Raw genomic sequence first — 15497 nt, 5'->3', positions numbered from 1 at the left:
ACCAAAGCTGTATTTAAATAGACCGGCTTTCATTTGAAGATACAGACAAGATGTAAAAACTTCTCTAGTGTCCCTACCATAAAGGGCATTTTAATACCACAAATGAGGTATCAAAAAGAGATGAAAACCACCAGAAGATATCTCCACAGCCAACACCCCCATCCTGGGGCCAACGCTGGAAGACTAACAAGTACAAACATCCCTCTGCAGACGACTTCTCACAGAACAAGCTGAGAAGCAGCTGAAAGTGGAGCTGTTACTCTTGTTGGAAAGGGTCACCTCTGAAGCACTAATCACAGGGCAGACTACTCGATTTGCTTTTCCGGCTTGCAAGACCAGCAGCTAATGCTTCTCCAAACCCATCCTTTCGTCTTCGCTGGGGACTGTATGAGCTCAGTGCCAGGACGCATGAGTAACTCCTCATTACCCATTAGTGGCCAGGCTGGCAGCCCCATAAGGAGATGTCCCCATGAAGCCTAGGCTGGGGGCACTGACATTGCTGGCTACAATTTACGGTCAGCTCTTCCAAGCAGACAAACAGCTGGATCAGGCTGGCTACGTGTCCAGTTAGCCCAGTATCCTCTCTCTCTCCTGGAAGCCAGTAACAAATGACTGGAGGGGCGGGGGGGGGGGGAAGCCAAGAATGACTAGGGACAAGGAAAAATTACTCTTCTCTGGTTGCATCACTCAGCTGCTGAGTCTGGCATTACATCCGACCATCATTGCCTTCAATGGACCTGTATTCCACTAATTTGTGGGGTTTTTTCCCCAAATCCATTTATCTTTCATCTTCTGCAATATCTAGTTAGAACGAGTTTTACAACTGAATGCTTATGAAAAATACCCTCTCTTGATTTAAATGTGGACTGATGGGTGCTCCCCTAGAATCTTCTACTGTGCAAAATAACAAAACTTCTGCCCCTTTCCTTTCTCCAGATCACTTATCGTTCTGTAAGCTCCTACTACATTCTGTTAATTCATCTTTTTTACCAAGAGTCCTTGGCTTTTTAGCCTTTTTCTTTTTGGCCAAAACCTTTAAGCCAGTTATGTTAATAACGTCTGGTTAACTAATAACTATCACTGGATGGAACCACTTCTGAACGTCTTCCCCTTCGCTGCTTTGAACAGCAACGGAATCCTGCTTCCACTTTCCAAATCTCTCCGTTAAATCTTGGACATAAATCCATAAATCCATTAAGCACCGCTGCATTAACCGTACATCTGAGAAAGAAGAAATTCCCTCCTGTGACATACGGCAAAACTGCAGGGATAAAAGACTCGCTCAAACAGGGCAGGGAGCATTCGCCTCTCCGACCTGCGCTTTACCCGCTGGACCGTCCTCATCACAGGGTGCGCATTTGCTTTGGAAAGCAGGGTGAAAAAAAACCAAACCCGAGTGCAATTCAGCTGGAGGGTGGCAACAGTGGAAAATGAGAGCAGAGCACTTTAAGAGAGCCCTGGGAAAGCTGTAACCTGAAGCCTGCCGAAGGCTGGGCTGGGGGAAGCAGCAAAAAGCAGATGTGGCTGTACCGAACCCACACTTGTCCCCGACTCGCACCCGACGGCAGCGGCCCAGGAGCCCGAGGTAAGGGGCAGCTCAGCCTTGCTCGGTGCCCGCGGCGAGGGGAGCAGAGGGCAGGGGCTGGGGAGCTCTCAGAGCACCTGGGAAATGGGAAGAAGGGTTCTTCTGCAGGTGTTAAAGGGTGGGATTCCCACCGAATGAGGCATCTTCAACCAAGGGTTGGGAGCCATCAGCATCCCAGGGCACCTCTTCGCCTCCGGGGCTGAACTGTGCTTGGGAACTGGGGTGGTTTGCTGCCCTTCTAGCATCTGTGTCGCAGCTGGGAACACGTTTTTTGTGACGGTAAGAATTTTGTGGATAGTCAAATCCTCTAGAGCTAGCGGTTGCAAGGTGCAGTGGGGTGGAGCGATCACAGCAAGCTGTCTGAACTCGTGGGTGATGTTTCATAGCACCCCTAAAATCAGAAATGTTTATAAATGATGCGAGACTTGTACCACTATAGATGGAAAGCAGAATATTTCCTTTGCACCTGCAGGCCTTCACAAAGAGAGAACTCCCAGACACAAAGTTCCTTCTCAGCTCATTTCTCAACGTTTTCTTCCTGTACCTTCCTGACTGTAACATCACATGCTGCGTGCTGTTGCTCCTTCTCTCCTCTTTAAAGGCAGCCACAGATTTTAATATCATCCCTGAAACCATCCCACCTCTGCTCCAACCAAATTCTTTTCTCTGTGTTTTTGGCTGTGCACTGAGACACATGCAAATAGAATCCAGATGTTCAGGCCAATTCAAACGCAAAAGGCTTTGTCTTTCTAAAATGGAAATTGCTTTTTGGCAAAGCTTGAGAAATATGAAGCTGGTGACAGTACTGGCAAAAACAATACAAATCTGCAAAACCAATCTCCGCTCTCATGCTCCCAGGAGCTCGGTGTAGTTGGAAGCAGGGGTTGTGTTGAGATTATTATTTTTTTTCAGAGAAAAGGTTATGCTCCATGGAAAACCTTCATCTCTGAACTAGACTGAGCCAAACCTCTTCCGCTCAGCATGCAAGAGTACTGCTTGGTGCAGGCATCCGCACAAAGCTCTTGCTAAGACCTGCTTTACTTAGACTCTCGCAGGGTTTCTGTCACCTCTCTTTCAACATGGTGCCTATTCATTGTAAAACTCTGCAATGACACGAGCAATCCCAACGTCATATCCACTATCATACCACCAAACGCACTGGTTTGTTCCAGTATAGTAAACCCTCTCGATACACATCTTCTGTACCAGAATACCTCATCTACTTGGCAGCTAGGATGCAGCAGGTCACGGGATCCAAGTGCACAGGGAAAAGAGGGTACCGCTTCTGTGTTACACTGTCTAAACATAGATGAAAACTTAAAAACTCCGTTGTGGCACCTTCTTCTCCAAGGCAGAACTACCTCCAGAAGAAAAGGGTTTTGGCAGGAAAGGGAAACACTGAACTGCCTTTCACTGAAGTAAAACCTCTGCCTGAACAGACTGCATCCTGAACTGCGGCTGTTGTAGCCACGTGGCTCTAAGTTGTATTTCTACCAGCAGGCATGTTTTCTTTATAGCTGAAGTTAATCTGAAACATATGTTCTTTCTCCTACTTCACTGGATGCCTGGATCACAGGGGTTAGTTAAATACAACCCTCTTTCTTTAATTTCTGGGAATCTATATAAACATTGCTTCAGACCAGCCTCAGTGGCGTCTGTTCTCGGGGGCATGACACTTCTGCAGTAGCTCTGGTTTACCCACAGTGAAACCCTGGGTTACGCACTGCCCTTTGGACCAGACAGATCTGTCTGGAAGGGCCGCATATGCCAATACAGGAGTGATTAAAAGTGGATTCCACAGAAGGAAAAGCTTTGGGGAGTTTCTCCCACCTCCATTAAAAATGTTGAAGAAGCCAAGCTCTGTCTTTCACTACTTCTCTAGATTTGGCCCAGTGTTAGGTATTTACTCCCAGCCCCTTTCATAGAATCATAGAATGTTTTGGGTTGGAAGGGACCGCAAAGATCATCTAGTTCCAACCCCCCTGCTACGGGCAGGGACGCCCTCCACTAGACCACTGTGAGAAGTCGTCTGCAGAGGGATGTTTGTACTTGTTAGTCTTCCAGCATCGGCCCAAGGATGGGCGTGTTGGCTGTGGAGATATCTTCTGGTGGTTTTCATCTCTTTTTCCTTACTGTCTTTTAAGAAAGCTCTTCTACTTTATCAAATTGCAAATAAGAAGCAAAAGATGCATATAGGCTGTACAGCCTTCCAGGTACAAGCAGACACAAGAAACATGACAAACTCCTGCCTGAGGCAGGTAATTTGGACAGCAGAGCAGTAACCAGTCTGTTTTGTCTTCTGCTCCATTCAACAATATGGATTTGCTACCTTTCATAAATGAAGTATTTAAGTCTAAAACTCAGAAGATACAATTTAGCGCTCTTCTGGACCTTGGCACTCAGTAACTGCCAGCATCAGCATGGTTTGGGCCACACACATCTGCTTTTGCACTCAGACTTGTGCGCTTGCCCAATTTTAAAGTCACTGGGGCCAGGCTGGCTGAATACTCCAAACTAGAGAAGAAGAAAACCCAGCTAAGACCAGGTGTGTGTTTCACAACCGGGAAGGACAAGCAGCAGCACATGTCCTTGCAGTTCCTGTCACAACCAGGTACAACGAACAGTAGTGGTAGAGATGTATTTGCTCGGTTGCTCAAACTACCTCTGTCGTGTTCTTACTCTGTAGGCGCAGGCATGCAGATACCAGTGGTTCTCCTTTTCCTGGGTCTCTTAACTGTCCCAAGCAGATCCCAGAACTCAGGTACTGAGCAGGTGAGTAGGAGACAACAGCAGAGAGTGAGGGAGAGATACTTGGAGCAGGTAATTTAATTTTAGAGAATCTTACGAAAGGATTAAGCACTACCCTCCTAAGTTACTAGGATTTTATTTAGCTACATAATGAGACTAATTCCTGCTTTACTGAGATAAAACCACAGCAGTTACATCAGGGGATGACCATGAGGCAGAAATAGTGGGTTCCGATCTGCGCACTGCCTTTGGCTTTACTGCAACGCTTTAAAGTAACTGTTCCTACACCCTCCCTGAGTAAGATTAATCCAGTATTTCTGTAGATCATACGAGAGTATCTGTAGGTTGCTTGCCTGTGAAATGTTTATCACAACTGTACCTGCCCTTGTAAACTGCAAGTCTAACCAAAGCGCTCCCTGCACCTGCTAGAACTCTGCCACCGCTGATGGAGCAAACGCCGGCGAGGTCGAAGAGGAAGACCCGTTCTATAAGAGCCCTGTAAACAAGCTGGCAGCTGCAGTCTCCAACTTTGGCTATGACCTGTACCGTCAGCAATCTAGCCGGACAGCCACTGCCAACGTGCTACTGTCTCCGTTCAGCCTGGCTACTGCACTTTCTGGTCTCTCACTTGGTGAGTTCCTGTCCCTTTTCCTCATGCGCAGTTTGGCTTGACAGGCCTTTCCTCATACTGTTGTCCTTGTCATTGGTAGGGGCTGGAGAACGAACAGAAGATGTGATTTCTCGTGCTCTCTTCTACGATCTGCTTAACAAAGCTGAGGTCCACAACACTTACAAAGACCTACTGACCAGCGTGGCTGGACCAGAGAAGAGCATGAAAAGTGCCTCCCGTATCATCTTGGAGAAAAGTAAAAGTCCTTCTTCCCCTCTATCAAAATTTACCTAAATAACTAGCAGCAGGTAGAACACACTGAATAACGCTGCACTAACAGCCTTGGCTCTGACATGCTGTTGAGCCAGGATGCAGACGGTGCATGGAATGCTGTTGCTGCTCCAGAAAGAGCCTGGAACGTTTGTGGGCACATAAATAAAAGACCAGACACAAGTGCACACAAAGACACTGGTGACAGAGCAGCTAGCATGCAGGAGACCTAGACAAAGCTTGCTGAGAATTTTGCCTTCACTCTAGGTTTCCTGGCAGGTGTTACTAACTTCCAGGAATCACTAATCCCATTTTCTATTTGTGATAGCATTCAGCCATATTCCTTTGTTTAATTCCTTGCAGAGCTATTTGAAATGTCTGCTTTCAGCATGCAACGAACATCTGCTGAGAAAGCTAAGAGCTATCTTTTGGAACCTGCTGGTTCCAAGAATCCAACAGATTGAGTAAGCTGTACTCATCAAGCAAGCTGGAGAAAGAAGAAAGACTGATGTAGGAATAGCTATGTCCAAGCCTTCTGTTCTTATCTCCCTGCTTTACTTTTCAGGAGAGAGTTATCCCATACTCCAGCACGGGTGGCTATAGAATTTGGATCAGTTTCCTCCATGCGCCTTCAGTCATTCTTCTTCAAAGCAGGTTTCTGTATACACACAGCCACAGATGTTTTATGAGAGAACTGCTGCTGGGCTTTGGATTGCAATCTGCTGCCTTGAGAGTGTTTTGATAAGAGAGCTAGCTGCAATATCGATGTTTTTGTTCCCCAGGACTGAGAGTGAAGTCTGGTTTTCACAGCCAGCTAGAGAAGTCCTACAAGATGCGTCTGAGGGCACTAAGTGGCAATACCCAGTTAGACCTCCAAGAAATAAACAACTGGGTACGACAGCAGACAAAGGGAAGGATTATGCGGTTTATGAAGGACATGCCCGCAGATGTCAGTATTCTCCTTGCTGGGGCTGCTTACTTCAAGGGTAAGAATGTTGTGTACTTGGTTACAGAGAGGGTCTATCAAGCAGGTGTTAGGAGAGATGCGAGGGAACGCTCTCACTTCCAATAGAGCAGGCAGACTGCTGAAGAGACAGAGCGTGAGAAGAAAGTGAGAGTGTTTAGTAAAGAAGAAAAAATGCACGCTACCTGAACAGAAATAGTCCTTGAGGGAAGAAATATTATTCTCAGGAAGCTGAATCTTGACCTGTTCACAGTAAGAGACTGGATAAGAAAGTTTAAGCTCACAAAACTCCACGGCAAGAGATAGAATATTACCATTTAGGGAAGGCACAGTTTAAAGAGTGTTCTGAGCCTTTTTACCACTGTAGAGGGAATGGAGGGAGATACTAGAGAGCTGTTCTAGAACATGCTGTAAGCCAGTGTCCTGGAGAATTATTGCTTAGAGACAAGGAGCAAAATAAAGGGTGGGGAGAGAAGCACTTTATATGCATTGACACAATTGTTACCCTTTAAAATAGTTTTGCAATTATGTAAGTAGACATCAACTTCCCAATAGCTACTCCACCCATACACTGGCTTGTTTTTTTATTTCCCATTTAGCAAATTCTCAGATGAAAAGGAGGGGCCAAAGAGTGGCAGTAAATCAGTAGCTCCCATCAGTCTATTTCCATCTCTATCATCATTCAGTTATGCCTCAACTTTTAAAGCACAAATACTGTATATATAAAGCACAAGATTACTCAGCCACAGACACATGCCTTGTTTCATATGCTATTATTCCACAAAAAATCCTCCATTTTATCTTTTAAAAAATAGGGACATGGAAAACCAAGTTTGACACCAAGAAGACTGCCCTGATGGACTTCCATCTGGATGAGGACAGAACTGTGAAGGTGTCCATGATGTCAGACCCCAAAGCCATACTGCGATATGGTTTTGATTCAGAACTCAACTGCAAGGTCAGAGAGCAAATATTGCACAAGATCTCCTAAACCTACTGAGGAACAGGCTCAGCTACATTTACCTGTTAACCCATTCCAGAAGACAGCCCTGCTCCTCCCATCAGGCTAGTTTTGCAATCCCTATTTTGAAAGGCAGTGTGTTGATTCTTAGAATATCCTACTTCTACATTGGCTATGTGACAAGCAGTCCAGAATTTAAATAACGCACAGGTCCTACTAGCCTGTATTGCTTGACCTAAAAGTTGAGCAAGAAGGGCAAGGCACACTCCTCAAAACTTTTCCATCTCTACCTCTTTCAACAAATCTTTCACTGCAGCATGAGCTCAAAGGTGTTCCAGCTGAGATTTCCTCCCCAGCAATACTGCAGTTCATTACAGGATTCAACAGGTGAGAGAGCACTTGCCATGTAACAGCGGAAAGAGTGCAGCATGGGTTGATGTAAGCCTGGGTACCAGAGGGGTCAGGAAGCATCGCGTCCGATAAAAGCAAGCGGGGAAGAAGACCAAACGTTATCTGGACAGGCTGACCAGGCAGTTGAGATTCAGGCAGCTGCCTGGTACAGGACAGGTAAAACTGTTTATTATTGATGTGACCCTTTCTTATTTACAACTGGCCTTCCAGATTGCCCAGCTGCCATTGACAGAGGGAATCAGTGCCATGTTCTTCCTGCCTACGAAGGTGACCCAGAATATGACTCTGATTGAAGAAAGCCTTACTTCCGAGTTTGTCCACGACGTAGACAAGGAGCTGAAGACAGTCCACGCTGTGCTAAGCTTGCCCAAACTAAAGTTGAACTATGAAGAGGCACTTGACAGCACGCTAAAGGAGACAAGTATGTACATCACACACCTCTACAGACTGCCAGGGCTCAAAGCAATGGGCAAGTTGCTTCCTGCTCTCAGAAGAACATGAAGCTGGTGGGTTATTAGTTAGGTCCTGCTGTCAGTCTGTAGAGATTTCACCAGCAACTAAATCACCTTGGTCCAGGACTCCTCAACTTTTTTTATCACATCTTTCCACCAAGCTCATGTAACACTTCTGAGAGTGAGAGGGAGAAGCTCAATACAAACAGATGTAAGCTGCTTCTCCCTCTTGCCCCCAATAAACTCCACCATTGCAGTTATGTGCCCTCCTGGCTCACAGCATTAGCGGTCCTGCTCCCCCACCTCCAATCTATGCTTTAAGCTAACGGAATTTTCTTTCTTTCCTGCAGGGCTCCAATCACTTTTTGCATCACCTGATTTCACCAAGATTTCTACCAAACCTATTAAGCTATCTCACGTGCAACATAAGGCAATTTTGGAGCTTAGTGAAGATGGGGAAAGAGCCACACCAAATCCTGGGGTGAATGCTGCTCGTCTGACCTTCCCCATCGAATATCACGTGGACAGACCTTTCCTTCTTGTACTGCGAGACGATACCACGGGAACCCTCCTCTTCATTGGCAAGATCCTGGATCCCAGGAGTGTTTAGATCCCTTCACAATAATCTGCAATGGTAGGGCCCAAATGGAAAGGGTGGTATTGGGAGGGATACTGGCTCCCTGCTCTGCTGCACAAAGACACAACTTGCAAATCTTATGCCTTCATGCTGCAATAAAAGAGCTTTTGCTATTAATCTCAGCAAGCCCCAATATTCTCCCTTGAAAGATTGTCTGCCTACATCATATGCCTTCACATTCCCATTTTCCCCAGATGAGACACAGTTCTGTGTCCTATATGCAAGCATCATCTGGTGTATACTGCATTTTTCCCTATTGTGTCTTCCAACCTGATGCCAGTTGTTTATACGGAATCCCTCACCAGTGACAGGTCTGCGCTGGTAGCCCTCCAAGTTCTACAGCGCCCCCTCTTACACTTGTAAGTTTGCACTTCCCAGCCTGCTGCCTCACCGATTCCAACCATTTACGTTTCATGCTGGCAAGAAGAAAAGTGCTTCATAGCATTAGAAATAAATGGCAGCGTGGTCTGGATGACTGCACATTCATAACCATCAAAGTATTGCACACAGGAGATTCACATCTCTAGAAACACAACCATCACAAACATTTGCTTCAAACCCACATGCAGAAATTATACAACAGCATCTATTCCCACCATACCACACACAGACCTCTCACGTTAGAATTGGTAATTTTATTTACAACAGTCTCACTAAAGAGCATTTAAGATTTCATTCAAGTTGTTGTTACATATGATTTTCCAGCTTGTACTACGTGACTACCTTACCACATGAAACTTGGCTTTGATGAAAGATCACATTGCAGCTTCCTTTGACAGGGAAATTAAGTCCTCTGAAGGATGCTTCTGGGAAGCTCTAACAGACAGGTCTTCATCTCTTGTAGTTCCTGGATCTGAGTACTCTGAGGACCATAGTGCACTGACAAAATCTCCTCTGCTCTTTGAATTGTGCTCAGAGCTTCAGAAACTGCAAATCTGAAATAGGAAGAGAATAAGAACAGAGTATACAAAATACTTAATCTAGCTCCTTGACTTACACAACCTCTAACCCCTCCCCAACAAAAACCTAAACCTGTTCATGGGTGCAGATCCTACCCTCCACTGCCTTTCAGCACCAGGCAAGCAGCGCACGCTTAATTCAGCTGCAAAGGGAGGATGGGGGGGGACGTAAGGAGATGGACAAAAACTTAAAACATTATCTTTGAGTATAAGTACGTACTCCATCACTGCAGCTCCTGCTAAAATTCCTTCAGTTAAAGGGATGTGTTGATAGATTTCCAGAAGCAGTCAGGGGATTTGCTTAGCAAAAGAGGGCCAAAATAGAGCAAGGGGATTTGATTTCCTCCTTTGAAAAGATGTCAGCAACATTGTACAACTGAGTTCTAAACACCAAGGGCGACTAGTTGTCAAAATAAAAAGAGTCATGAGGTGTAAGTGAACCTCAACAGGGTTAGTGAACTTTTGTACCTGTGCCAGACTGCCCAGGGTCCTGCGAGACACCCTGCAAGGTGCCAAGGACCACCTGCCATGATATTGTGTCAGACACACAGGAGTGGTGCAGGGAAGGGAAAAGAGAATGAAAGCAAATTTACCCATTGAAGAGAATTTGTGCCAGCTTGAAAAGTTCATGACCCATTTCTACACTTGATGGCCCGTGATGCATTTCCACAATCTCAATACTCCTCTCCAGGTGTCTGGCTGCATCCTGCCACTTCCCTGATGGAAAAAACCCAAACCAAAACAAAAAATGAGTCATGAATAAATACTTTCTAGCACTACTGCCACCTGAAGAATCTGACAGCATTATGCAAAATGTGAGGAACTATGCTCACAGCATTCTTGGGAGGCTGCTGACCTCAGAACCAGGACAGGGAAGCTAGAACATGAGATCACATTATTGTTCATTGGCTGCTGGGAACACAGTTTTGGCTAAAGCAGTCTTTCTGTCAAAACTAGAGAAATGCAGTAGGAGAAGAGTGAAAGGGCTAGTCAAAGAAAAGGCTAGTCATGTTAAGTTCAAAGTTCAGAAAACTAAAGATAATGAGAAGACAATGCCTTACCAAGAGTAGCATAGACCTGTGCCAGATGATCCTCCATCTCTCCCATCAGCAAATGCTCTGGAGACAAGAAGTTCCTAGCATCCATCTGACACTTCAGGAGCATTTTGATAGCCTGATCTATAACAAAACAGGGTATAAAATTAATCCTACTGGCCAGTCTCCAGCTTTCCATGATCCATGAAATAAAATCAGTCCAATCTCATCTTTGCATCTTACACAGCTAGATTTGGATAGGATTCAACATCGACTTCATCTGGAACCCTCCTTATTCTAATGCAGTATTGGCCAGACTCGCTCCAGGAAAGCAAGGTCTGAGAATGCATAACTCAAATATTACCCTGAGTTCTTTTAGTTACCATGGAACAACGTGTGACTTAGATTAACACCCGGATCGGGGTATAAAAAACCTAAAGCTCAAGTCCCCAAGGACACCAGGCTGTATGCCAGAAGACCCCAACTGCATAAGCAACAGTGCCATCTCATGGCTAGAACTTCATCTCCCGATGCGTACTCAGCTGCTGACCTGAAAGCAGAAAGGTGAGCCTTACCAGCCTTCCTGTCTCTTAGCAGTTCTAACGCTTTCTTGATTTGTTGCTGAAGGTCCCGTACACGGCATGACAGGCTCTCTCTGCTGACTGAGATTGCACAAGCTTCATTTGAACAACGAAGCATGTCTTCCCCCTGTGGAAATCATCCCTGTGATCATTCCTGCTCCCATTCAACTCAAAGCTTACTTTCCATCTCTGCATTATGTTAGAGAGATGCTACAGAGTTTCTCAGTTGCATTCGTTAAACAAATTGACTTGCTTGTGAATTACTATTAGTTTATTTGATTTTATGAGAAACTTCCAGGAATAGCTATGACTATGTGAGCTATGGATTAGCCCAAAGCAGGGTCATGTGGTATACAGCTAATGTTCATGCAAAATACAAACTATGTTGACTTCTCATCTAACCCACACTAGATGTTTCCACTCACATCCTGTGAACTGCAGAGAGAGTGACTCTCACTACATACAGCCTCTGTATGTACATCTTCCAGGCCTCCATCTTTTTTCCTAAATATCTCCCTTCCCCCAATCTGATATGCTAAGGTTCCCTCGGAAAATTCAAAGGGATTTTAACTCGGTATTAAAGCCATTATTTTTCCTATAATGCTGGAAGACTGACATACAAGAACCTTACAAAGAAGCTGCTAAGAACAGTGACACACTGTCTTGACTCTACAGGGGCTTTTGCTTTCTGAGCAGAGGTCATGGACTCAGGTCTAACTTGAATTTCCCAGAGTCCCAAACATTACACATCCCGCTAAGTTATACAATCATAACTACCTGCATTGAAGCCCAGCAGCTAGGACAGCAGAATGAGTTTCTCATGGACACCACACTCTTGACATCAGACTCCAACTCATCAAGGCATGCCTGACAGTGACACTCAAAGAAATACTGACTGAGAAGCTGTTGTCTCTCAGCAACCCTCATTCTACATCGGTGAGGCCCTGCAAAGGGATGGCAAGGGTAAAAATCACTAAACAGGTACGTTTCTTAACATCAGACTAAATCTATCTTTGAGACCATAACTGAGACTAAATACATCATATTTTGGAGAGGACATAACTGGAGACTGAAAACGTAACAGTGGGCTCAGGAGATAAACTCTTGCGTTGATATCTTTGATCAAGGCTTATACATAAACAAAGACTGTAGCAACATTATACTGGGAGTTATGATATTAATAGCAATCAGCTAGCATGCCAAGTAGAGGTGAAAGGATGTCTGTGCCTTGAGACAGAGAGTTAATACCTACCATAGCAATGGAAAATCTCTTGGCCGCTTGGGATTGGCTGCGATGCCCTGACAGTGGCAGCTGTCCCAGTAAATGACACACTGGTATTGGGACAGCACGAATGGTTCAGAAGGCTGAGGACAGGAAAGAAGGCTGTCGCCAGGCGCACGGGCTTCTTATTTACAACAGCACCATCTCCGGACCCTAAAGACAGAGGAAAAACAAGTAGGTTGAGAATGAATGCTCGGTAACCCACGCAACTTATGCAACGAGCACTGTGACCAATTGCAGACAGCAGTAGAAAGGTTTCTGGTAAATTGCTGCAATAAATAATAAATACTCTCTATACGTGCACCAAAGAACAGGCCAGCATGGGACAAGCCATTACATTTCAAGCAAGTCATTCCCATCTGCAATGGGAGCTTTTTACAACTGATAATTAAATCTTTTCACTTCATGCAAGCTAGATAAGCAAGGACAACACAGAAGGGCTTAAAAATTTGTATGTTACCTGACTCCTGCATTACAGTGATCGCTTGTGCATTACATTGCAGCTGCAACACATGCCTCAGCATCGCTTCTGCCATAATCTTCAGTTCTGGAGACAATTCACCCGATGGGTTTTCACATGTCTTTGGTTTGGACCACTTCTCAGATGATTCCTGATTCAAAACAGCAGCCTCCAGACCAGCTTCTTGCAGCTGTTTGCATATAGCTACTACACTCAGCACGCAAAGGAACTTATGTTCAGGGCTATGCTTCTCGGCATGCGGCAAAAGGTTGAACACAGCTTGGTAAGAACTCTGGTACTGACCATCGTCGTTACAACCAGGAATACCTCTGGTACCAGTTCTTGTATCTGGTGCCTCACTGGGATGTTTACATCTTGCCTCAAGGTTATGAAGGTTCTTGTCATCATCATGGGACCATTCCACCAGCCTGCTAACCTCTGCAAATCCCGCCAGTAGAACAGTCCTCAAGGCAACATGGCAGAAGACCCCCAATGTGAGAAGCAGCGCTCCCAAGGAGCACTCTGTCCTGTGGTACTGCTCCCATGCCACGTCTGCGCAGTTTTGGCTGCAGTACTTTGCATAACTGCACCCGCGGCAAGGCACTGAGGCTAAGAGCTGCCTCAGACAACGGTGGCAATAAAGATCTGCATTAGTGACTCGAGTATCCCACGCTGTTTCACTGCTGTCCTGCAGAAGGCGGCTCTCCCCTGGACACAGCACGCTTACAAAGGCCTCCTCTTTCAACAGGTTCTGTCCTGGCAGGATGTCCTGGGAGGCCACCAAGTGACGTCCTCTCTCTATATCAAAATTCAAGGTCAAAGATGAAGATGCACCTGAAATACTGTGATTCTTTTCCCAGATCTCCGACTTTCTTTGAATATCATCACGTGCTTCTCGTGCAGGCTCTGGACAGCTCTCTTTCTCATGTATTTTAATCCTCAGTTGACTTAACTTTTTCAGCAATGTTTGGTGTGTAGTCATGATCCCATCCATAGCAATTTTACTCTCCACCGCACTGAGGGCATCTGCTGCCTCCTGTAACCTTCCCAAACACAGCAGACAATCAGCTTTCCGCAGCAAGACCTTGGGCAGCAGCCTGTCTGGATAGCCATGACTTTCAGCCCTGGCAATATCTTCCAAACAAACCTAGAAACAAAACCAAGGCCTTTTAAATGTTCTTGAAAACATGAGCAGAGAATCACGCTCTTTTACTCCATCTGAGATACAGGATATTTTAATAAGTCCATGTTAATCAGCAAATTCTACATGCATAGCCAATCTGTTGGCCAAATAAAGCATGCTGGCATAGAACAAGAAGCAAAGCTTTCTGAAGGGTTCCTGCTTAAGTAAATCATTTAAGTAAATCATCCATCAGGGTGCTTTAAGCACAGCTTTGGAAGCACGTCTACCTACAGTCTCTTGTTCTAACAACCAAATAGTTGTTACTGGGGGGGTTGCAGAAGCACCCACCCGAACCCCGGGTGCAAGCGTTGTGTGGTAACTCCTCAGAGGCTGCCTGCGCTCTTCCCTGCCCCAGTCCCCTCTCCCGCTACACGGGAGGCCTCAGGCCACCCCCTGGCTGTGCAGAGTTGCTCGGGGGCACCCAGGAGCTTTGGGGGGGAGGTGGGGGGGGCTGTCAGGGGGTGGTGGTGAGGGGCTGCTGTGGAGAGGGGTGTGAGGGTGGTGAGGGGCTGCTGGGGGGGTGGTGGTGGTGAGGGGCTGCTGGAGGGGGAGTGGGGTGGTGGTGAGGGGCTGCTGGAGGGGGAGCGGGGTGGTGGTGAGGGGCTGCTGTGTGTGGGGGGGTGATGGTGGTGAGGGGCTGCTGTGTGTGGGGGGGTGATGGTGGTGAGGGGCTGCTGCTTACCTCGAAGTGCCCGAGGTGGAAGAGGGCAGCGGAGCGGTTGGCGAAGCAGACGGACACCTCGGGGCAGCCGGGGAGCTCATGGGATGCCGCCTGCGGAGAACCGAGAGCTGCTGCCTCGGGGGGGGGAGGCGCGGGAGCCCCTCAACGGGACCCTCTCAGCGGGGGCTGTAGGTCTTCCCGCCCCCCTCATCCCCGGGGATCCCCTCACGGGGGCCGCCCCCGCCCCACCTACCTGCGAGTAGAGCCTGACAGCGGCACCGTAACGGCGGCGGCCGAACAGCCGGTTTCCCTCCTCCCGGTAAAAGCGCGCGGCCGCCGGCTCCTTACCCGCGCGCGCCCGGCGGCACAACCGACTCAGAGCCGCCGCCTCCGCCTCGGGCCTGCGGGACACGGGGGTCAGCTCCGCGCACCGCTCCGCTCCACCCCGCCCCGCACTGCCCCGCCCGCCGCTCACCGGAGGAGGCCGCAGCCCAGGCGCAGCGTGTCGTGCAGCGACGCCGCCGCCAACCGTTCCCGCACCGCCGGCTCCAGAGCGGCCCAGCGCCGGGCAGCGCACAGCCGCCACTCCTCCACCGGCAGCGCCATCACTCGTGCCTCCAATGGCGCCTCCCAGTAGCACCGGCACAGCGCGTCTGAGAGCGCTTCCGCCGTACGGCGCCGCACAGCCAATAGGAGCGC

General features: G+C 47.3%; 2 protein-coding genes across 2 annotated transcripts; one reads left to right on the top strand and one right to left on the bottom strand.

Annotated features, from left to right (window-relative positions):
* The first annotated feature begins 1114 nt into the window (after positions 1–1114).
* On the top strand, positions 1115–8760 carry SERPINF1 (serpin family F member 1). Its single transcript, XM_010306069.2, has 8 exons — positions 1115–1585; positions 4272–4357; positions 4763–4964; positions 5044–5199; positions 5996–6199; positions 6993–7135; positions 7760–7970; positions 8352–8760. The coding sequence occupies exons 1-8, from the start codon at positions 1519–1521 to the stop codon at positions 8609–8611; spliced, it is 1329 nt and encodes a 442-aa protein (XP_010304371.2). The 5' UTR covers positions 1115–1518; the 3' UTR covers positions 8612–8760.
* Positions 8761–9257: 497 nt separating this feature from the next.
* SMYD4 (SET and MYND domain containing 4) lies at positions 9258–15450 on the bottom strand. Its single transcript, XM_075771910.1, has 10 exons — positions 15274–15450; positions 15052–15199; positions 14820–14909; positions 12955–14101; positions 12465–12647; positions 11990–12156; positions 11207–11339; positions 10659–10775; positions 10191–10314; positions 9258–9573 (listed from the first exon to the last, which is right to left on the bottom strand). The coding sequence occupies exons 1-10, from the start codon at positions 15402–15404 to the stop codon at positions 9423–9425; spliced, it is 2391 nt and encodes a 796-aa protein (XP_075628025.1). The 5' UTR covers positions 15405–15450; the 3' UTR covers positions 9258–9422.
* Positions 15451–15497: the final 47 nt, after the last annotated feature.

The sequence above is a fragment of the Balearica regulorum genome, chromosome 19 (assembly GCF_011004875.1).
Source record: "Balearica regulorum gibbericeps isolate bBalReg1 chromosome 19, bBalReg1.pri, whole genome shotgun sequence".
Classification (NCBI taxonomy): Eukaryota; Metazoa; Chordata; class Aves; order Gruiformes; family Gruidae; genus Balearica; species Balearica regulorum.
This window is presented reverse-complemented; position numbering and strand designations above follow the sequence as displayed.